Raw genomic sequence first — 22,053 nt, 5'->3', positions numbered from 1 at the left:
CCTTGCCTTAATGAAGTTCCTCCCATCAGCTGCAAAAACTTTTCCTGAACATAGTTTTATAAAGAATAAGCTTTCACATTCAGATTTATAATTTCAGTACGTGTTCAGCTGACAACGTTCTCAGAACTAATTAGAAGCAAGGTTATAAAAAACCATTTTGACTACACTATGTATCCCCTTACAATTACATAAACTCCCTCTTTCTTGTATCTCACATTCTTTCATTAGTATTTATTTCACTTTCTAGAATGTAACTGAAAATGCAATCTCTTTAAAAAAAAAAAACAAACAAACAAGACTCCAAACACTTCAATATGTTTTCAATAGTAGTTTATTTACTCACTTATAAACACTAGAGTATGCAAAGCAGTTAGAAAATACTACTAAAACTTGAAAATTATTCTAAAAATTTCAGGGCTTTTGTCTGAGGGTGAAGGAAGGCTACAATGATTAGCAAAGAGTACTCAATGCTGCCAATCAGCCTAAAACCTTAAACCTGAACAATTTAAACAAAATTAAAGCCATGCTAATTACAAAAACTTACCATGAAGTTCCTTGCAGGGGGGGTCACAGTTAGTCTTTGGAGGTCCAAGAATACCATTTTTAAGTGTTACTCAGCAGAAGTAGCTGGTAATAGTGCAAGTGCTAAAATGCAAAATTCACAGATGGTACAGAGTTTGGAGATTATTCTGATTTAGGTGCAGAAAAAAAAAAAATCTAAGTAACTTTTTGCAGTGGGATATGAACAACAGAAGAGTGGGATTACTTCTCAGCCTGAGTGTTTAGAACCCCTCTTTAAACCCTTTAAGATGAACATTGAGACCCAGCTGATTTTTTAATACTGCATGTGGAAAACTAACAGTAGTGCAGCTTTGTCCACTGTTTAGATGGTCTTCCTATTCACAAGCCTCAATATAATATGCAGTAACAAAGATATAACTTGAAAAGTTAAATAGGTTAAAAACGGTGTAAATATCCATATTCAGAATGTTCATAGCTACAGCACAGTAGTATGGTGTATAAAAAATACAGATCAAGCTTCAGTGGCTTTCAAGCGCAAGTAGATTAAACAATTCCTCAAGTTCCTACTGCCAGTGGAAATAATCTTCCACCAGTTTCTACTGAAACATCCTGCTCTTTGTTAAGAAGCTGCCTCTTAGTTGACCCTTCTGCACCTGTAATAAACTTAGTTTTTCAGATTAAGACTTCTATCAAAGTCTGTGGACATTTACTAATGCTTTGTTCAGCTGGAAAGTCTTTCCTGTGACTAGTTTTAAACACGAGTTTACAGCTTGCTTCTGGGCTGAAGGTGTTGCAGAACCCTACTTCCCATGAGTGGACTGGTCTAAAAACAAGTTAAAAACATACATCCCCAAAGGAGATGCTGTGGACAGAAATACATCTTGACAGTGTTTGTCTCCCCCAACCCACTTCTGATGAGGAACTCCAACTCCTAAAAGAATAATTAAGTAACGTTCCTTGGTACAGATGCAATCTGGAGGGAACTGCTTACCATTCTAGGTGCGGACACCCAAACGTGTGGGAACTGGATTTAAGATCTATACGTATCACTGAACAGTGCAAAAATACAGTGGATTAAAGTTGGGTGTCAGGTATCGATACATGATGAGCGGTGGCTTCGTTTGACTTGTCAACTTTTAGAGCATGCTTATCTGAAACAAACCGAATTACTGCAAAAAAGCTTTACAGAAGTTCATCTCAAAAGGGTAAAATTAATTGCTATGAATTCTTTGCATTCAGGGCTGCAAAACAAAGACACATATTACTTAAATCAGTTTTATTTAAGAATTTCCTACAGTGACAAATCTTATAAAAAGCATCCAAACACGAAACTGCAGCAAACAGCATTCTTATGGATATCTTACAGACAGTGGAACTTCCACCCTGAAGAGGCACACTGAGCTCGCTAGTGATCTCTGCTGCAAGAGCTACTGCAAAGCACACCACAAGCTCAATGTTCTCATCACAAACCCCATCATCTTCAATTCACATTACCACACTTACAGATCATTAACAGAAAAAAAAACACACACCATACAGCATTCACAGCAGTTGACATAAGGGAAAAAAAATACAAATATTCATTTCACATAACACATTCAACTAATTGATTAACTAGGTATAAAACCCACTTAAAGTCTTCCACATATGGATGTCCTTTGAATGCAATAAACACTCGTACTTTATTTGCTATCATTGCTCTCCGCACACTCTCTCACCAAAGCCACAGGATTGAGAGACATCTCGCCAAGTAAAATAAAATCCCATAATGCACCACCAGGTCTCTGCATGCGCTCTCTCCTTTATCTCGCACATACCAGCCCTCTCATGCCTCGGCACCACCATCAATCCCACACAAGGTTTCAAAAGTTCAAACAGCCTTCTGGTTCCATCTCACAGCCTTGCGTTCATAGCGTTGATACGACTCCATGAAATAAAGAGTAGCGGATAAAAATGGAACACCCACCGTCTAAGACGCAGCATGTGCGGTGTGATGAAGTATTCTTGGATGAGAAAGCATGTAGACAGAAGTATTCCTAAGGCAGAATATTTACAGCACTGCTTTCAATGAAGTGCTTCTTCCATACACATTTGAAATGAGATGAACTGCGGAGATTAAATGAAGCCTTCATATTGTACTTTAGTATGGAGGGGAGACAGTGTTAAAAAAAAACAAAACACAAACAAAACAAAAACGACACCATTCTCCAACTGGGGCACTTGGAGAGTCTTATGGTGGGATCAAATTAAAAACAAGAGGGAGAGAATGCTGTTTCTGACCAATGGTTTCCATTTTGAACATGCAAAGAATTCAGGTAGCCAGGAAACAAGGGATAAAGTATTACAGGAGAAACCTTTCCTATCGATTGTAGTGTTAGTTCACCTATCGGGCAAACAGCAGTCCACTTCCAAACATTCAGTATTCCAACAAGGTATGTAACAAAACTTACAAAACTCCTTTTACCTTTCTTTTCTTTTTCTTTTTTTTTCTTTTTTTTAAAAAAGAAAAATGTCAAAAATACTGCTGAATATACTGCACACTGAACAAACTGATTTGGAAAATTTTAGTATATATGTAATTTACAGTATACTTACCATGAGTTAGAAAAATTTGATTTCCCACCATAGAGTCAGTATCAGAGCCCACTGCGTCTACATTCCCCAGCCTGACGATTTGGAATCCATGCTTGAACCAAAGCCTCCGTTAAACCCACTGCTGGAGCCCGCATTTGAGGCCGAGCCCCAGCCTATCGCTGCCCCCGAGTTGGAACCGCCGTAAGAGTTATTTCCTGAACTAAAGCCCTGGTTCTGCTCCCGCTGCATGTTGCCTTGAGGCTGGTTGTTTCCCGACGGCCCGGACTGGTTCTGCTGACTAGCCAGCATGCCCATCATTCCCCAGCTGCTCTGCAGGGCTGCCTGCGCTGCTGCCATCATGGCAGGGTTGATGCTAAAGGCTCCAAAGTTCATACCTCCACCCATGTTACTGCCCTGGTTGTTACCCAGTCCTCCCCCACCTCCCCTGCTGTTGCCAAACCCCCCTTGATTCCCAAAGCCTCCTGGATTACCACCAAATCTTCCACCTCTCTCTAACTGTCTATTGCTATTGTGCTTAGGTTCAGCATTGGATATATGTACGCTGATTCCTTTAATGATCAAGTCCTCTCCACAAAGAGATTGGGCAACCTATAAGAAATAAGGGACTGATTAAATGTCTGTTAGACTACTTTTTTTTTTTTTTTAAATGTTAGTAGCACAAGACAAAAAAAAATCCCACATGATTCTGAGCAGATATTTAACCTGCAAAGGAAGCATATGCATATACTTAATCCAATTTGAAGTGTTTTATCTTCGCATTCACTACTACACTAACTGCAGTACAAAAACCCGTCTGTACAACAGCATCTGAAAAGTGTAACCTTAGACAATTCGATAAATCAAATCAAGCTAATACCACTGGAATTCTCAAGACAGGGGACAAGTAAGCGTTCCATGTGTAGCTCCAGAAATAATGCTTTATCAAGCTACTGAAATGTAGGCTGTCTAAATAGGAAGTTAAAATATTTTAAGATGTACCTGATCATCTGCAAATGTAACAAAAGCAAAAGCTCGGAAGGGTTTAGGAATGAAGACATCTACCACTTCTCCGTATTGGGCAAAGAACTGTCGGAGTTCATCTGCCGTCATGTCCTCAGTGCAGCGCCCAACAAACACTTTTCTGCTACGCAAAGGTTCATCAGGACTTTGCTGGAGAGAATTGAAGAGGAAGGAGGGGAAAAAAAAAAAAAAAAAAATCACAGCTATCCTTGAGAACCAAGTTACATTATGATAAAGGCCGCTTTTAATCTAGCCTGTTCTGCAGACTGAAGATCAAGAAAGTTTGAGACTGTTAAGTTAAAGACTTAAAAAAAAAAAAAGTTCTGTTCAGAGAACATGCCTACACCTTGGTACAGATGGAGAACAGTCACAAGAAAATGAAGATGGGAGCAATACACAGAACAGTGACAAGGTCACTGCAGAAGGATGCTTTTTTTTTTGGTAATAACTGCGTATATGCACACAGGAAATAAACAGACAGAAGCTTCGGGTTTGCATTCAAACAAAGACCCATTCTGATCTTCCCTAGGTTAGTTATTCCACCTGCTTTATTCTCCATTTATTCATGCAGCAGACAAGTTAAGCAGGTACTGCTGGACATTAAAACACATTATTTTCAGACTTCCATGTGTCCTTAATTCCCCCACGTAACTAGCTGTTTTCCCAACACTTCTTGATCACTTCCTGCTCACCCACCTCCTCCCTGTTTTCCTTCCTTGCTCTCGCTTGTCCTGTCCATTCACAGACTGAAAAGCCACATCCACGAGTGAATTATTAATCTGTTCATCTGCTCACCTAACACAGTTGCTAAAGAAGTGCACTTTGGGTGTGTGGTAAAAATAAGACTAGCAATAAATACAGAAGTACCTTAGAATTAGGAAGTTTACAGTCACACCATCTTCCATCTATCATGTGCCGCTGAGACATTACTTTCACCTGGGTTTCATAATCCGTAAACCGAACAAAACCAAAACCTTTTGAGTGGCCAGTTTTAATATCCTTCTTAACCTAAGACAAAAAAACAACACCAAACAACAGACTTTTAAAAAGTTTTACCTACTGTATATGCCTACCTTTTCTTACAAAAATTACCGTACTATTATATAGTCAAAGCAGAGACTTGTGACACTGACAGATTAAAATTATTAAGCTTGCCTTAAGCCCAAGCATAACCAAAAATGGGATATAAGTATTCTGTAATAATACGGTGATAGCATAGCCAAACCAACTGTATAAGCAATGTGACCACCAAAGGGGCAAACACACGTAGCTGCACACAGGAGGCACACAAGTAACGAGAGATAAAGAACAAGACAAGTGTATCGGGATCAGGTAAGATCCGCCTTCTGGGAGGACAAAAACATTACGCATGAAGACAGAAGAAAACCGAAGCAGGTTTGTTGTCTGACTTCTGCTGTCAAAGAGCCCTCACGCCTGGCCAGGCCATCTCAGCAACTAAGGCCATCAGGGTCCCCAGCATCCATGCTAACCAAGCAGCACCAGGTCCGTGCTGAGGCAGGACAGGTGCGTTACAGACTAACAGTCTGGTGTAGGCAGTGACAATATAGAAGTAACCGCTAGTATGAAGCCTGCTGTTGCTGAATGAATTCAGTAAAGTTCTGTTTGAGAGTTTATCAGTCTTGTAAATGCTCCCATCACAGCAATCTCTAATTTCTTAAACATACACAAATATATAAGCACATTCAGCTACAATAACTAGTAACAGTAATATAAATTAAAAAGCTCTTAAAAACACTGTACCCATTAAGCTGATCTGCATGAATTACCACTCCTAAATATTGCGGACCATCTGTACGCACACAAGCCTGCAGCTATAAAGCTCATGGAACAAACAAAATGCAACCTAGGAAGAGACACACAGCTTCAGATCTTCTCTGAGTTGATACTGCTCTGTTTGTTTCTACTGGCTTTGTCAGAAGACTGATTTCTACCTAATGTCCCTCCTTGCTTGAGCTGCAAAAGGCTTTTTTACCTGCACCATCAGAACTTCTCCAAATGTACTGAAATATTCCTTTAAGTCTTGTTCAGTGGTTTTCCAGGGAAGACCCAAGACTATTAAATCCGAAGTCTTCTGTACTGCTCGTTTCACTTTCACAGCTGATGATGCATCTGTTTCATCCATTTTTCTCTTATTATCTGAATATAAAGAAGTACATGAGACATCATCCTCACCTCTGGGAATTGCTTCCACTCATTATGAACTGCATGGTATAAAATCATAGACTATGATGAGAAAAAGTACAGACTACAAAAGACACCTGCCAGTTGCTGGGACCTTATTATTGTAACACATATCCAACTGCCTACAAGTATAAGGAGAGAAAAAAGAACAGTCTACACTGAAGTCCTCCTCCAGAATGCAATTTGACTTAGTCCTGCATTAGTTTGCTAGAGTATTATCCAGTAACATTCACAATCCTATAAGGATGTAGAGAAGATGGGAATTTTTAACAAGAATATTTCATTAGCAATTTACTTCCTTCCTCCCTTTTTTGGGGGGGAGGGGAGGGGCAGGGCCGTCAGGCTCCTCTTTTCCTGAGCGTTTTCAAATGGTACCTCGGATCAAACCATGACTTGAGAAGCATCTGTGATTACACAGAGATCCCATTACACCACAGTCTTCAAAGGCCTATATAAGGCTGTGAACCCTCCAAGAATAACACAAGACTTTGTCATTAAAGTGCTTATATGGGTAGAGAGTTAAAAGTCTTACTGCAGATCTGAAAACTCAGTGGGGTCAAATCTACTCTGCAGGACAGATACATGAATAAAATCGCTGAACTCTGGTAAATCATAGGGTTCAACAGTAATACTGTTGCCATGTTAAATTAGGAGTGACTCACACGGACCTCTTCACTAAAAACACAGGCTTGTACAAAAAAGCCAACAGAATGAAGACAAACCTTTGGGATAATTAACAACATAGACCAGGTTTCCCCATCCAGCTTCCGGCGCGTGCAGAATGCCTTCCACCAGCCGGACCCCCCTCATGCACTGCGACACCGGGTTCCTGTAGCGCAGCCCGCACGCCCCAGGGAACTGGGCAGTCACTGTGGACAGCAGCACAGTGCCGTCGTCCTCCGAGGGGATCTCGATGGGCTCATCGTTCTCGTCCTCCGTCACCCGGATATACTCCGACATCTTTGCTGGAAGTTACTGAAGTATAGCAGAAGGGGGAAAAGCAGGCGTAAGCAATCACCTTGTTTCCCTTGACTTGGTCTTCATCTTTCTAGCCTTAAGGCATAAACCCATCTGTATTTCTTACACAACATGATACACCGAAATGTGTTAGTCATTGACGTTAAAGCCCCAGGCCCTGCCGTACCGACAGACATACGGACCAACCCCTCGGCCTCCCTCGGAGCCTGCGGAGGGACTGACAGCGACGGCTCCCCGAGGCACGGAGGCATTTCCCAGGGCCGCCGCAGCCTCCCCCTGCGAGGCCGGGACCAGTAACGGGCTGGGGGGAACAACCCCCCTTGGCCCCACCGCCTGCCACGGCCGGCCCAAGCCTGCGACCTCCGGGCGCGGCGCGGTCCCGCGCCCAGCACCGCCGGCGGCCCCAGCCCAAGTAGGGCCCCGAGTAAGGCCCCAAGCGCGCCCGCCGCGCCCCGCTCACCGGCCGGGGAAGGGAGCGGCGTCTCCCGGAGACCCTCACCGCCTCCACCGCGCACCTGCCCGCTGCCCTCCGCTGGCGCCGCACAAAATGGCGGCCACGGCCCTCCTCAGAGGCCGGGCCGGGCCGCGGGGCGAACCATTCCCAGCGGCAGGGAGAGGTTGCCGCGGAGCGCGTCCGGCTGCGGGGAGCGCCGTGGGCCCCGACCGCGCTCCGGCGACGCGTCGCCCACGCCCAGGGGAGCCGCAGTCTGTATTCCCGGGCTGGGGGCGGCGGCGGCGGCGGCAGCAGCCGGCGAAGGGACCGCTCCTTGCCCCGCTCCCCCCCACCAGCGGCAGGGCCGGTGGTGCGGCCCCGCCCGCGGCTGCGCGAAGCGCGCTGCGAGCGCGGGAGCTGCTGGGAAGGGGCGGTGGCGGGGCAGCTCCGGTGCTCTGGGCGGGCGGCGGCCTCCCCCGGGGAGGGGGTCGGGATTCCCCCCCTCCGGACACGGACACGGACACGGGAGGTCCCATCCGAGCTCCCCCGTAACCCCGGGCCGGGGGTGGGGGGCGGCAGTTCCCGGTAAATGACGGCGATAACGGCGGAGCCCCAAAGCCGCACTGCGGCCCGGGCCGGCCCCGACTGAGGCGGGTGGCGGCAGCGCCAGCCCGGCGTTGGGAACGGCGGCGCGCAAAGCCGCAGGCGGTGTAAGGACCCGCTTTCCCGGTAGCGGCCGTCGCTCAAGGTAAACGCGGTAGTTTGTAAGGGGACCCCACAGCCGTACCGGCGGCTCTCGCCGCCCGCGTGGGTGACGGACGGAGGTCGGTCAGGTCCCGCCGTGGCGGGAGAAGGGCCGCCGGGCTTTGTGCCGCTGTCTCCGTCCCCCCGTCGGAGCCCAGCGCCTCCCGGGGAAAGGTCTGATGAGGGATGTGCGGAGAAAGAGGAGCGTGCGGGAAACGGAGACTTCCCGGTGTGCAAAAAAAATCTTATCAAAGGGCGGCGATCCCTCCCTCCCTCTCATCTCCGCTACCAGAAAGACAAGAACGAGTGCACTTAATTTGTAGCCAAAAAAAGACTTAAGGTTAAAAAGAAGTCAACCACCAAAACCCCCACACTCTTTCTAACAAGTCCTAATGAACGATGCAGTTTATGGGCTCTCCATCACTTGGGAAACACCTGTTGTGAATGATCCTGGGTATACCAAGAGTTCTTTCAGTTGGACAGGAGATGACACCATATGCACTTTTAAGATCCTTTTTTCACAGAACACAGTAATGTTAGAAATGCTGAGCACGGCAATTGCCGCAGTATCTGAGCACCAGCCTCAAGTGCCTGCATTTAAGGTTATCTGCAACAGTAGCGTAGGAGGCAAACCCTCTTGCCAAAAGACATGAACAAGCAATAGCAGCTGAGGCATGTTGCCACTTGAATAGCATCATTCTGCACTTTGTAGGAAGGGTTGATCCAACATGCCTCTGTCTGTAGATCTCCTGCAGGCATTCCTTGGGGATCTTGTGACGAACTAGATGAACCAGGCTGACTAATGCAGACAGTTTCATGGCAGCTCAGTTCTGTATATCATATTTAATGTCTTAGTCTGACACCCTCCCCCCCTTCCCCAACAACTGGTTCATCACTCAGAACTCATGTCTTCATTAATTTTTCCAGATGTTTAGGGGTTTTTTTTACCTCTCTCCCCCATTCACTGCCCTGCTCTGACCTTGTATAAAATTACTTTGTAGGATTGCTAGAAGTTAAAAAAGCTAGTAGTTCTAGCCCTGTCCTTTAATACCTAGTAAGTGTTTGCTATAACATGGCTTAATCCTCTCTAGACCCAATCTCCCCTTACTTAATGGAAAGACTTAATGGTTATATCTCATTATGCAGTATTAGAAACTTCTAAACTCCAAAGCCATTATGGCTAGGGGACACTCATGTTCTTGCTGCCACTTTTCTGACTTAAAAAAAAAAAAAAAAAAAGAGATGTGCAGAGGACCCCATCAGCATATGTTTTTCTAAGCTGCAGTCACAGGAAGTACTGCTAGCTAGGCTACCATGCCAAGCCTTCTCTGCTCATGTAGCTTACACAGGTCTGTGTGCAAAAGAACCAAGCAGAGGAGGAAAATCAACAGTGGCAGGAACATGGTATTTTCCACCTGGTCTGGTTCCTTTTATAAGGTTAATCATCTGCTTTCACAAGCATAACCCTCTAGAGAAACACTCCAGGTTTTTTTACTTTGCAGTGATAGTACTATAAAAGCTATAAATTAGTAACTGTTCTACAGTTTTAATCAATCATTTTGTATCTGGATAATTGCTATTCTGCATCTAAGTTATTTTATTCTGATACTTTAATAATAAGCATATCTAGTCCATCAATCACAGTCACAGCAGTTGCAAGTCACACCAGAGACATCTGTAACACAATCAGTTTTCATTACAAGATGTATATGAACAGGAAGCCACACAGGGTTGTCATTAGCAGAGCTGTAAAGTCCTGCCTGCCATCATCATAGAGAAAAGAAGTGCTCTGCAGAGCTTTCTCTAGCCAGCGCAGCTCTGTGACTTAACCAATGGACTGTACCACGCTATTATAAGGAAGATAATTCTACTACCTTCTTCGCACTCCTTTCTCCTCATCTGTTCCTTTGTGACACTCATTCAGTCCACATGTGGGGCATGTTCCCAGTGCCCATCTAGTTTGACCTTCCTTGCACCAGTCTCCTAAAAAGAAGTACAAGTAAGTCTTATTAGTAAGGAAAGATCACCCTACTGCTAGGAAAGGCTAATCCAGTCCCTTGCATTAATGTCTTCCGGTATTTAAGACTCCCACTTAAGATTTCTTCAGTTGCAAAAATTGGCTCCCAGCACCACTGAAACCTAGCTCATCTATGCCCATGTAACTTTAGACTCAGCCTTATCATTTAATTACCATTTTTCAACAGAGTTCTGAGAGGACCTGACTAGACACAGGCTAACAAGATAAGCTAATGCTCCTTGTAGGCGTTCTCCTGAAATCCCTACATTTTCTAGTCCTCCACAATATACATCCCAAATCCAGTTCTGGTGTTGCCAAGTCAGCACTGAGGTAGTCAGTGTTGTTGGAACATGCTGCGAGGACTGAGCAACAATTGCAGTGTGTCAACATTACCTACTGCACCGTTTTGAGTCAAAGCTGTAGTTTAGCAATCGCGCTATTTGAAGAGGTTGTTATAGCATTCAGCCAGAGTGACCTCTATCTAACAAAGCATCTGGTGGTAATTTCACTAATGAGCAGAGTAAGCATCAACCCTGAACTAGATTTCATGCAGGTAAAAGCTTTGAGAGAGCAATGAGCTTGATGCAGCTTGCTGGCTATAAAACAGACAGGGAAAGAAGGGCAATTATTCACAACAGAGACTTCTGCCCCAAGAGCTTGTTCCTCAGTTTTGGCAACAAACAAGCTTAGAACTGAACAAATGTTACTATCCATTTTCTGTAAGAACTGGGATTCTTGCAGCGCTTTCCTTCTGTTATTTTGCATTATGATTAAATTTAAGTTAAGCAATTAACAGTAGTATTGCTCTTGAAGTAACTGCACCAGTGGGCATACAGCTAGTTAATTCACCAATTCCCTCACACTGGCAATTCGGAGTGCCCATGGGTGTAGACAAATGCAATACCGTGGTACTAGCCATCATGTATATTGACTTAAGTGTGCCCACAGGCACAAAACAAAATGCAATACAATAACTATTTGCTGCTCTAGGTTAAGTGTGCTCATGGGTACAAGCAAACTCAGTGTAATGATCAGCTGTTCACCCTCCCAAAAGCACTTGGGATGAAAAACAACATCAATGGGCATCTAAATATAACCTCACGATAAAAAAAACCCACCACACAACCGTGGGTACTCAAAAACATGGAGTGCTTTGGCCTATTTCTAATCATAGAGCAGTAAAAAGCAGGAGGATTTAATGAATGTTGGCATGTCAGTATAGTCAGAATCTGGCCTGATTTTGCCAATAATTAATAAATCCTACCTCTCACCCTTACTCAGTGGAAGTCTCTTTTTTCAACACCAAGTTTCTCCTGCTTTATTCTGAGCGTAAGGAAGACAAACACAGTTTCCCTTCTCTAGACATGAAACAAGCATTCTCTGCAGAAAAGTCTGACCAAATAGAAATGTTAGATTCTCTGTGTTGGTTCTCATTCTAAATACATTTAGCAAGGAAAAAAAACCAAAAAAACCCCACCACATTATCACTGTATCCCTAGGACTGTGCCTTTAAGTAGTCTGCATCCTTTTGATCAGCCTTACCCTACTCTTTCATACCTAAGCACAATCTTCTCTACCACATGCACTAAATAAAGCCCACCTCGAATGCAGTTGCCTGAAGGACCAGAACACCTTTCAGTTTATTTATTTCTCTTTGTAATTTAAAGCCATTTGAGCCTCTAATTAAGCAGATGCTATATCGTAGAAAAGGAGGCACTGTTCCCTGGAAGAACAATACCAGTAGTATTTCTTTTTTCCTAGCTACAATTGAAAATCCATTCACGCGCAATAAAAGTAGTGTTTTACAATAGTTACTTTTTTCCCTTTTTTCTTTGAAGGGGCTTTCACCACAATCACAGGGACATTTACAATAATTACTTCTTTCCCCTCCCCAGAAATACCTACCATAAATACAGCTTTCCATACACAAGCAAGTTAGTAACATAAAAATTTACTGATACCTAGCAGTCTAGAAACAATTGCTAGAGAAAAGCTTCCCTTAAACAAAATAAGTGGCTTCCACCCATGTAAAATACCTGGAACAATCACTTAGTCCATGGTTCTCACAATAATACTCCTCCTAATCCCCTTAGTTGAAACAGCATCTAAAACTTCATTATAGTGCCTGAAATATTTCAAGCAATTTTCCCATGATCCTATAAAGCCATAATTTCAATTACCTCATTTTTAATTCACCTGAGATGGTTTAGTCCTGTTTCTTAAAGGGGCAGAGTTTCCATGTTCCTTTTGGTTCATGTCCTTATGAACAGGTGATATGTTTTTTAATCTCTCAGCAAACACAATCGAAGTCAGTTTTTTTACATGCTTGGCTCTTGTAAAGACCCAGAAGGACTCAGTGCCCATCAGTCTAGGTGCCTTCAGCCCTAGTAGCTGTTTTGAAAAAAACCTTTGTCCATATTTCCCTAACAGACACACTACAAAGAGTCACTGCCACTACTTGTTTTACCAGCAGATAGATGTTGAGTGTTAGTGGGACAAAAACAATCAGAATAGGCAATTAACTTATCTGAGAGTGAGGCTGATTAGATTGCATGTCTTTGAAACAGCTGGGGTCAGCCATCCAGGTGTGGTGGTCTCCTGGCTGCTACTCAACAAACCCAGCCCCATCATACAAAAGGATCAGCCTGGGTAGGAGCTCTGTTAGGAACTAAAAATGTTTTGTAGTAATTGGAAACATAACGGTGATAAAAGGCCCCTCTGAGCTCCACAGCTACTGCTGGCGGTTGGGTGCTGACTACTACTTTGTTTCTGAGCTGTGAACCAGGGTTCAAAGCACAAGAGTGCGTAGTATCTGACATCTCCACCCTCTTGTTTGATTGGTACCTGTGGGAACTGTCATATGTTTGCATCTTGTACACAGAGAATGCAAAATTATCTTCATTCTGTTTTGTTTGGCAGAGTCACATCAAACCATCTGCCAGTCACCTCCCTTGCCTTTCTGGACCATCCACAGCAGAGCCTGGGAAGAATTTCTGCCTGTGATTCTCAGAGGTATCTAGTCAGTTCCCAGAGCTAAGTTCCTGGTGAAGATGTGCCAGGCATCTTCCAAAGGAATTTGTTGCCTCTTACAGTGTACTGGAGCCGAGATTCAGAGACTTTTTTTGCTAGATCGTGTAGTAACTCCCAGCATAGAAGAGCATGGACTTCCATCAGCACAGATTGTCATAAACCAAAGGACAAAATCTGCAGACTGGGAACTGTGCTAGAGAGCTAGCTTCAAGTCTATAAAATTGCAAGTGTCCGTGTGTGACAGATCCTAAATATTGAACACGAACATTAGTATTTACACTGGAGATTGGGAATAGACTCCTTCAAAGGCAAAGCCACAGGTGGCTTGGGTAAGGTGTAGCAACTATCCCTGTAAGACCTGGGACAGCGTGAAGGATAACTTTGGTGGGATCTGTTCAAAAGCTGTTTTGCCTAGTTTTCCATGTTTGTTTTTCTTCTTTTCTTTCCAGGAGTGGGCAGACAGTCTGGGGTAGGTTTTTTGCTGTTTTTGAACAATGCACACTGAAGCAGGAGCTCAAGTATGAGACAAAGACCGTTTTCAAAATGGTTAGGTTTTACTGCCTGGTGATATTTTTTCGAAGTACATTTACTGAAGATTTATGTAAAATCTATCTTTTGTCTACTTAAAATATGTCAAATGGATGTACAGGGCAAAATTTAATGCATATGGGTTTTCATTATTTTAAATCATTTGCAATATAAATGATTTACTATGACATCAGACATTTGTTCTTTGGCTGTCCACCATAAATTGAGGCCCACCCAAATTTCCACTCTTAGCTATATTTCTGCATTCCCTCCCCCAGTATCTATAATCTCAGTTCTGTGATTCTTCATGTAAATGACTTTCAACAAGGAAAGGAAGAGAACATATAATTTGCCTTAATACAGGTAATTTTGAAAGAGGAGCAAGACCTTTACATGAGAAATAGTTGACAGCCACGGAGAGAGGAGAACTAATGCTCAGAGAACAGAAAGTAATTCTTGATGAGAGTGGCGAGAGCTACTGATCAACCAGATGTGACCAAATGGACTTTTTGTGCAGTTGAAACTGCCAGAGGTGATAGACTTCTATCTTTCTCTTTCTGAATTTTCTCATGTCTTTTTAGTGCCCTTATATTTATAATGCAATTAATCCAACTCTGGCCAGTTAATGTTGTAGGCGACCGTTTGGAAAACTGAGGTATTAGGGTAAGTCAGGTTCCCCAAGGTCATTCTGAAAGTCCATGGTGAAAAATCTAGTGACACCTGACACCCAGAATTGTGCTTTCATGACAGACTTTCTCCCAACAGCTATAAAAATCTTGAAACACTCAAGACTTTTTGAAAGACCATGTGGAAAATTGCATTCATTGTCATGTTTGCTGGTTGTCTTATGACAGTTAACGGGATACAGACCTTTGGACTCATCAATAGCCTATACTTGAAGCCTTCCCTGCTCAGTAGTTACTGAAAATTGTTACCCAATAGCTTTTCAGTGGCCTACACTACAAGAATTAAACACCTGAACTCAGCCCAGTTTCTCATCCATGGATGTCATCTCAAAACATACTAGGTCAACAGACCCTGCTGACACTCTAAGTTCTACTCATGAAATTGAAAGACAGTTAAGTCTGAACCAAACGCTGTATTTTTGCAAACTTCCCCCACCCACACCACATAATCTCAGTCTTGACACAACTCCCTTCCTGCTCTGTCAAAGGATTTCACTGTTTTCACAATTTCATGCATTATTGCTCATGCATGTACTTTTAAGAAAACCTCCCAAATTTGACATGCCTAAAGATTTGTAGCAATTCTGAGCAATATCATAAACTACAGCAACATCCTAAGGGGAATCTTACTTCTGACATCCAGGCTATCTGTCCAATCCTATAGGTACAGTGTGTCTGACAATGCCCATTTATCTCTGTTTGCTGTCTTTCCCACAGTGCTAGTCCTAAACCAAACAGCAGCACTGCCAACAATCTTAACCCTGAAATCAGAGCACGGTTAGATGATGTGGTGGGCCTGCATGTGCTTGCCTTCATTCTAGCTTCCAGTGGCTCTACCACGATGAGATCCAATTGAGAAAAATCTCAGTGTAGTTCTGATTTATGTGCAAAAGTGCAGAGGAGAGCAGAAGCTTTTAGTATCTTGGGAAGTAGTTAAGAATTAAGGCCAAAGAAAGGACAGTCATGTCAATTACATCCTAAAAAAAGAAAACTTAAGTGAAAGTCTTGGCTCCTGAACTGTTTCTGGGCTGGCAGATGTTCACAGTTCTCTTGGCAGATACTGTAGAAAGCTAATGGGCCCATTTAGATCCCCTCCCTTACACAACGGCATCGGTTTTACAATTTTGAGGGAGGCCTGGTGGGGCTGTGAAATTTCTGCATTTTTCCTGAAATGAAATTAGGGAATGCATTTAATATTTTAAGATCTCTGATGATCTCTCGTCAGGAATCTCCACTGAACCCGGCACTTTACTCCAGATGCGGCTGAGGGAAGAAAATCTCATGCGAAGTGCAAGGCTGACACCTGGAGGGGACTGCTGAGATGCAGCTGGGGGAGACTGGAGGAGTTAGGGATTCTGCAACACAAGAGGTTGGGTTAGGAAAGTCCAGAGGGAGTGGCAAGATCCCAGGTTTTGGAACTGCTCTTTTCTAGTGAAGAGGTGCTTTAGATATTCTTCCCTCTTCCCTTTTCCAACAATAAAGAAAAATCCAGATTTCTATTTCATATTTGCCATGTCTATTTTTAGGAGTAGAGAAGAACATAGAAGCAAACTCTGTGTCATCTAGTTATTCACTTCTTCCATGTTCAGGAATATTTGGATTAAAACTTACCTTGCTCAATAAACTGCTACAAATAATGCAAGGTTATTTTTTCAGTCGGTTAGTCTAATGTATTTGAGTTGCTGTATATCAGACTTCCTGCTGCTTTGCCATTTGTGTAACTCTGTGCTGTGAGTTTCTGGAGTACAGACTTGCAGGGCAATTCCTACTGTCAAAGCTGCAGCTGGAAGATTTGGCATTAGGTAGAGCTTGCTCTTTTCATGTCTGACTCTGCCAGCACCCATGGTAAGGCTTTTCTTGAAGCTGATCCTAACCAAGGAATGCAAGGCAGCTTCTGGACTAAAGTCTTCATGCTTTTGGAAGCTTGCTTTCCAGGCTGGCAATCACCCATTCATAGCACTTACTCAAACCTTTCAGTAATCTCTCTTCTCTTCCAGGAATTGTCTCAGTATTTGTGAATACTGGTTTTGCTTGATCTAATTTTAGAATATGTTAATAACTGAGTTATTTACTGTGCTGGCATTACCATACACTTAGTATCTCATGAACCCAAAGATAATATGTCCGTTACATCTCCTTAATTCTCTTTGTTATTGCCAGTGTGGCTCCAATCATCGTAAACTTTGCTTAGCAGTGAATAGTTGTTTATGGAAATGAAAAAAACCCAAAACCAACAAAAAACCCCCAACAACCAACAGTTATTTTCAGAATTCTTATATGCAATTCTGCTAATCCACCTGCAGTACACCTCCCCGAGTCTCCATATGTCTTCACTGGTGTACCTCAATACTGACTGACTGCATGTCTTTCCCTTCTAGCCTTCAGACTCCTCTAAAATATCACCAATATTCAGTTCATCCTGATGAGCATACTAAACTACTCCATACATTCCCCACCCAGACCAGCTTAATGGTTAAGCCATGAAAATACTTGCTTCAGTCTGGGGAGTAGAAGAGAGGCATGTTGCCAACTTCAGTAGCAGCACAAGACATTCAGTGTGCTGGAGGTGCTTCTTTTCAGCCCAGAGACCTGGGAAGTCTAATGCCATCTCTGTGGCTACTGTTTGTTCAGCGCTTCTCATTAACTGTGGCATGACTCTAAAGAGGCAGTAACATTTTCCCCCCTCCTCCACCTCAACAATACTGCCAACGCTGGATTGTCAGTTATGCTGAATTATACTGGATCATTTGTGGTTTTTCAGTGATGTAGACAAATACCAACTCAAGATCAAGGGTGAACCCTGGCCACTAAACTTGCTTCACTTGTGACTCATTCCAGACTTAAAACCTGGCTCTTGCTGACATTTTATTAACCCAATTTGTCATCCTTCTAACCCCCATTATCCAACCCAGGCAGATTATTTACTTTGAAAAGATGTGTAGTAGATAGCTTCCATGCGAATCATAAGTAGATCCAGGTGCCATAGCTAGATTCCAGAGGGAGCTATAATCATAAGATACATGTGCTAGCAAAATAACTTCTGTCCTAGGTGCTTCAAAACTCAGTGACATTCTCCTTGTTTAGATGTTGTCTGGACTCCCATTCCTGCAAAGCAGCCTGGCACCAATATGGTAAAGTGCCTAAGTACATGCCTTCAGGCCTGTGCATGGTCCCAAAGAGATCAACAAAGGTAAATTTAAGCATATACTTAAAGTTAAGCACATGCAAAAATATACTCTTGCTTTGGAGTCAGAATCAGTGACTACTCCCTCCTAAGGAACTCCCTTTGAATCTTTGCATTTATCCCAAAATAAAGCATTCAAGTCAAGAATCAGCTTGCTGCCTTCCAGAGAATTCATCATTTCCAGTTTGCAAGCTTGAGGAGAGAAATCCAGGAAGCATCAATAAATCCACTTTGACAGCGGAGTAAAGAGCTGCAGAAGGAGTAACCTGTCAGGGTAATGTGACTTAATTTCTCAGAGAAAGATCCTTTTTATAGATGAAATAAGAATTCCAGCAAAGTCAAATAGCAAGAAGTGTCACACTTGATTTTCTCTCAGTAGGACAAAAAATAAATAAAAAGAAGGCAACGTAAATGACATGGTTTTACATTTAGCAAGGTAAGTAATAACATAAAATGAGAATAATAACATACACTGAGAATCTATGCACAGCAACCTATGACAAAGGTATGTGTTCCCACATAAACATTCATTTAATCTACACATTTTTACTTGGACAAAACAAAGGTTATGTTCTAGGGAGTTTAAAGATTTGGTGAGATTCACAGATTGGACATGAGGGGGCAGTCTTACCTGCAGTTTATTGATGGCAAAACTCGGCTGTGGAATATCGCGGCAGGGTTATTACAGGCAGTTTGGTTTGGCCTCCCAAGTTGTAATGTCAAGATCTGGAGCTTTGCCCCTTTCTAAACAAGGGACCCATCCAGGCTTTTCAGATTTCCTATTGAAAGGGTGAGCACTGTCCCTTTAAATAAGCACAGAGATCTCAGTCCGAATGGGGAATGAAGCCCAGGCTACCAACAGTTATGAAACCTCCCTTTTAGAGCTTGCAGGCTTAGGGGCCGCTGCTACACTCCGAGGTTAATAATCAGTTTTAATATTCACTTAGGGGGCTGTAAAAAAAGAATGAAAATTTCCTAATTTGAAAATGGACTTGATTGGCAGCTTTATTATCTCTGTAAGGTGCGTGGCATTCCACACAATCAAGTCGTTTTTTTAAATAATCTCACTGCTTAAGTCGTACATGCTGCTAATTGCATTTTAATAAGTCTCTTTAAAATCTTTCCATATTTTTTAATATCCTAATATTAGATAAGTGATTGCTGGGGACACTGGAGGGCACTGAAGTTTATAGAAAGAGGAACACTATAATGAAGCTTTATTGGGATGGCATCACCAAACAATTGCTGTGATAGCAACACTCCCAAGCTTGGAAAAGTGCCAGCATTCCCCCCCTGGAACTGACTCAGACACTAGCCTCTCTGGCTCAGGACTGATGCAGAAAATGGATGCTTTCTGGCTCATAAAATGGCCTCTTTCCGGCTTGGAAATGACAGAGGAACTGTCCACTTCTGATTTGGAAAGGACTTGGGAACTGGTCTTTCTCCATTGAACAATGACTTTGAAACGCACCTTTTTTTTGCTTGATTCTGACTTGAAACTATAAAAGTGGTTTTTTAAATTTGGCCAGGACTAGACAGAAAGAAGATAGATGATTTTACCAGCTCTATACAATAGCAGAGTTTGTTAAAGGCTTCAGTGGGAATTAGAAAACCAAGGCTGCAAGTAGAATAGATGATCTTTCCATCTCAAAGATCAAACCCAGTTAAGATGAGAGTGTATTTAGAAAAAAACGTACTATGGTGTGGGGTTATTGAGTATCTATAACTTACACAGAAGACATGGAGCATTATCCAAGAATACAAATAGCAATCCAGACTTACTCACTCTAAAATTAAAAAAAAAAAAACCACCACGAAACCCTCAAACGACAGTGGGACTGAACCGACAAACTCCAAATTCAAGCACCCCAAACTACAGAGAATTTCAAACTCGGATTCAAGCTGGATCCTCCATGTGCATCCACAGGGTCAGCTATTGCAGCAGTTACAAGCCAGTGGTGCAAGAAGATGCCCCACATTTCATATGCAGAGTCCAACATTTTCTGTTGGAAGTCTGCCTTTAGATTCACTGCTGTGGTCCCAATATATTTCAGTTGTGTTTCTCCAAGTTATGACTGTTGGGCAACTAATGTGACTTTGAGTGTAATTTAACAGCATCATCCATGGTGGGGTGGGAAGGGAAAATATAATCCCAAATTAGTGTGTAACTGGCTTCTAGGGAACTTGACTGGGATAAAGGGATGGTTTTTCTTCCAAAACAGAATGACAATGCCAAATTTTACATTATATTGCATTCTGTCCTCTGCAATTCCTTTATTGGGATCTGAGATCAGAAAGTTATTTTGAGAACAATAGTGACTTTAATGTATTGCCTGCTCTTAAATGTTTTTTTTCCTAGGTCTCCTCATCTTCTGAAATCATACTATAATAAATCGCAATGTCAGCTTTGCTTTAAAAAAATAAAGCTTCTACCAGTTCACTATTAGTAAAGAAAACCAGAAAAAATGTTATATCTTCTTAAAGATTCAAACCTAGGAAACAAATACAGAGAATCCATAACTGATTTTTTTTTTTCCTTTCAAGTCTCATAATATTTAAGTAAAGTTGGTTTTTGGACTCCAACTATGAGTTTTAATACTTGAAATGGGCAATACTAATATAAACATCTTGCATTAGTTTGTTTGAAAGTGAGCCATTTTCTGACTAACTGAAGATCTGTTTGTCTATCCATGTGTTTCTTCTGTACATCATCAGAGAATCCTTGGACTCAGTCCATTGTATCTTTAGGTCTGATCTTATTCCCACTGAAATCCAAAGGAGTTCTGCCACTAACTCCCAGTTAAAAATGGGTCAAGCCCAATTTTACCATATAGTATGAATAAGAATAGTTTGCGTATTAATACTAAATTTTTTATTACTAGTTGTGTATCTTTCTGATTTTAAGGTATATGAGATGCCACTGTAAAGAAACCAATGTCTCTGACATTAGCTGTGAGATAGAAGAGTTGTCAGTTTACAAAATTTCCTGTCTTCCTCTCCTCTTCTCCCTTTTTTTCCTTCTGAAAATAAGAGCAGAAGGTCTTGTTTCGCACTGACAGGCTGGGAGGCACATGTTCAGCGAACTTCTGCACAGGAAGTAAATGTCCAGGTCATATTTATCCCTTTTCATGTGGTTCTTTTAATCCCCCAGATTGGGTTTCAGAAGAGTTTTACAGTTTCAGTTTTACAAAGCAAACCTTCCTTTAATGTTGGCATTTTAAAGAAAAAGCTTCAGTCAAAACATGTGTGTTTTACATCAGCCAGATGTGACGTTTGGGGGAACAGGCCACAATGTGGCAGCCAGCTCCGCTGCAAGAGCTGGCTGGGTTGGTGTTGGACATCGAATGGGAGCTACTGGTCCCAGGCTGGGGATCAGCCTCTTGGCTCTCTCACCCAGTACAAATAATTAATAACAACAACAACAACAACAACAACAATAATAATAATAATACAATGTCCCTGAGCAAATTAAAGATCAGAGCATGGCCAGCATTGCTATGACTTGTATCGCAGTAGCCCACATGGACACATTAGAGCACAGCCCTGTTGCACACAGACCTGTACACCCAAAAATATGTTCTTGCCTAAAAACAGTTAAAGTGAAGTAAGAGATGTTAAAGGCAGCAGAGGCACACAACAGGTCCAGCACTGCACCAACAGTGGCTACTCCAAAAATAAAACCTGTCTCTGCATAACTTCTATTGAACATCACTAGCCCTGTAACCTGCTGTTTCCAGGACCTCATTTTTGTCATTTCAATTGAAAAATAAACAAACAATGAAACACACTCAGAAATCTGTTACATTTCCCCAGGGCTTACCAGATGGCTATGTCAGGTGGGGCAGGTCCTGTTTTCAGATGTCCTCTCTAAATTGTGGCCAGCTGTGACAGGGTGGGGGCTTTTCTTCTACCTTCAAAAGCGCTTCCTGGCAGTATTGCCTCAGTATGGTTGGAGTTTATACCAGAGAGATGGTTTTCAGCAGCTAGTGCTGGGTCGGGGCTGCCTCAGGGCCTCTGTCTGTGTAAGGCTGAGGTGCCTGTTTAGGGGGCCCCCTAGGCAGCCATTTTCCCTCCATTTTTGCCAGTTCAGCAGGCGGCTACTGGTGCCACAGTACAAGCAAGTGATGATCTGCCA

At 42.6% G+C, this 22,053-nt stretch overlaps 1 protein-coding gene and 1 long non-coding RNA gene across 6 annotated transcripts; one reads left to right on the top strand and one right to left on the bottom strand.

Annotated features, from left to right (window-relative positions):
- Positions 1 to 1,783: 1,783 nt before the first annotated feature.
- Positions 1,784 to 7,992, bottom strand: TARDBP (TAR DNA binding protein). 3 transcript variants are annotated; one of them, XR_008235962.1, is made up of 7 exons: positions 7,757 to 7,983; positions 7,041 to 7,293; positions 6,110 to 6,273; positions 4,984 to 5,124; positions 4,096 to 4,266; positions 3,118 to 3,705; positions 1,784 to 2,628 (listed from the first exon to the last, which is right to left on the bottom strand). XR_008235962.1 is itself a non-coding variant. In XM_052792346.1 (6 exons), exons 2-6 carry the CDS (start codon positions 7,276 to 7,278, stop codon positions 3,175 to 3,177), a joined length of 1,245 nt encoding a protein of 414 aa, XP_052648306.1. In that variant the 5' UTR covers positions 7,279 to 7,293; positions 7,812 to 7,992; the 3' UTR covers positions 1,784 to 3,174. The 3 variants fall into 3 exon arrangements, 2 of the variants coding, with proteins under 2 accessions (XP_052648306.1, XP_052648305.1); XM_052792346.1 differs by having other exon boundaries at positions 1,784 to 3,705; positions 7,812 to 7,992; XM_052792345.1 differs by having other exon boundaries at positions 1,784 to 3,705.
- A 260-nt stretch (positions 7,993 to 8,252) lies between these two features.
- On the top strand, positions 8,253 to 21,688 carry LOC128144417 (uncharacterized). Of its 3 annotated transcripts, none has more exons than XR_008236076.1 (3): positions 8,253 to 8,477; positions 13,410 to 14,580; positions 17,113 to 21,688. It is a non-coding gene; the product is annotated as an uncharacterized LOC128144417 (long non-coding RNA). The 3 variants fall into 3 exon arrangements; XR_008236074.1 differs by having other exon boundaries at positions 13,410 to 17,924; positions 19,069 to 21,688; XR_008236075.1 differs by lacking the exon at positions 17,113 to 21,688 and adding an exon at positions 15,960 to 16,238.
- The last annotated feature ends 365 nt before the right edge of the window (positions 21,689 to 22,053 follow it).

This window comes from Harpia harpyja, chromosome 7 (assembly GCF_026419915.1).
Source record: "Harpia harpyja isolate bHarHar1 chromosome 7, bHarHar1 primary haplotype, whole genome shotgun sequence".
NCBI classification, from domain to species: Eukaryota; Metazoa; Chordata; class Aves; order Accipitriformes; family Accipitridae; genus Harpia; species Harpia harpyja.
Note: the sequence above shows the minus strand (reverse complement) of the source record. Positions and strands in the feature narration are given on the sequence as shown.

Bases quoted from the DNA above. Each gene is read 5' to 3' on its own strand.
- TARDBP (XM_052792346.1), bottom strand. From the start codon at position 7,278: ATGTCGGAGTATATCCGGGTGACGGAGGACGAGAACGATGAGCCCATC. The intron at 4,267-4,983 runs GTACTTCTGTAT...AATTCTCTCCAG, and splicing joins GTAAACTTCCTAATTCTAAG to CAAAGTCCTGATGAACCTTT. The intron at 3,706-4,095 runs GTACATCTTAAA...TATTTCTTATAG, and splicing joins TTACATTTGCAGATGATCAG to GTTGCCCAATCTCTTTGTGG.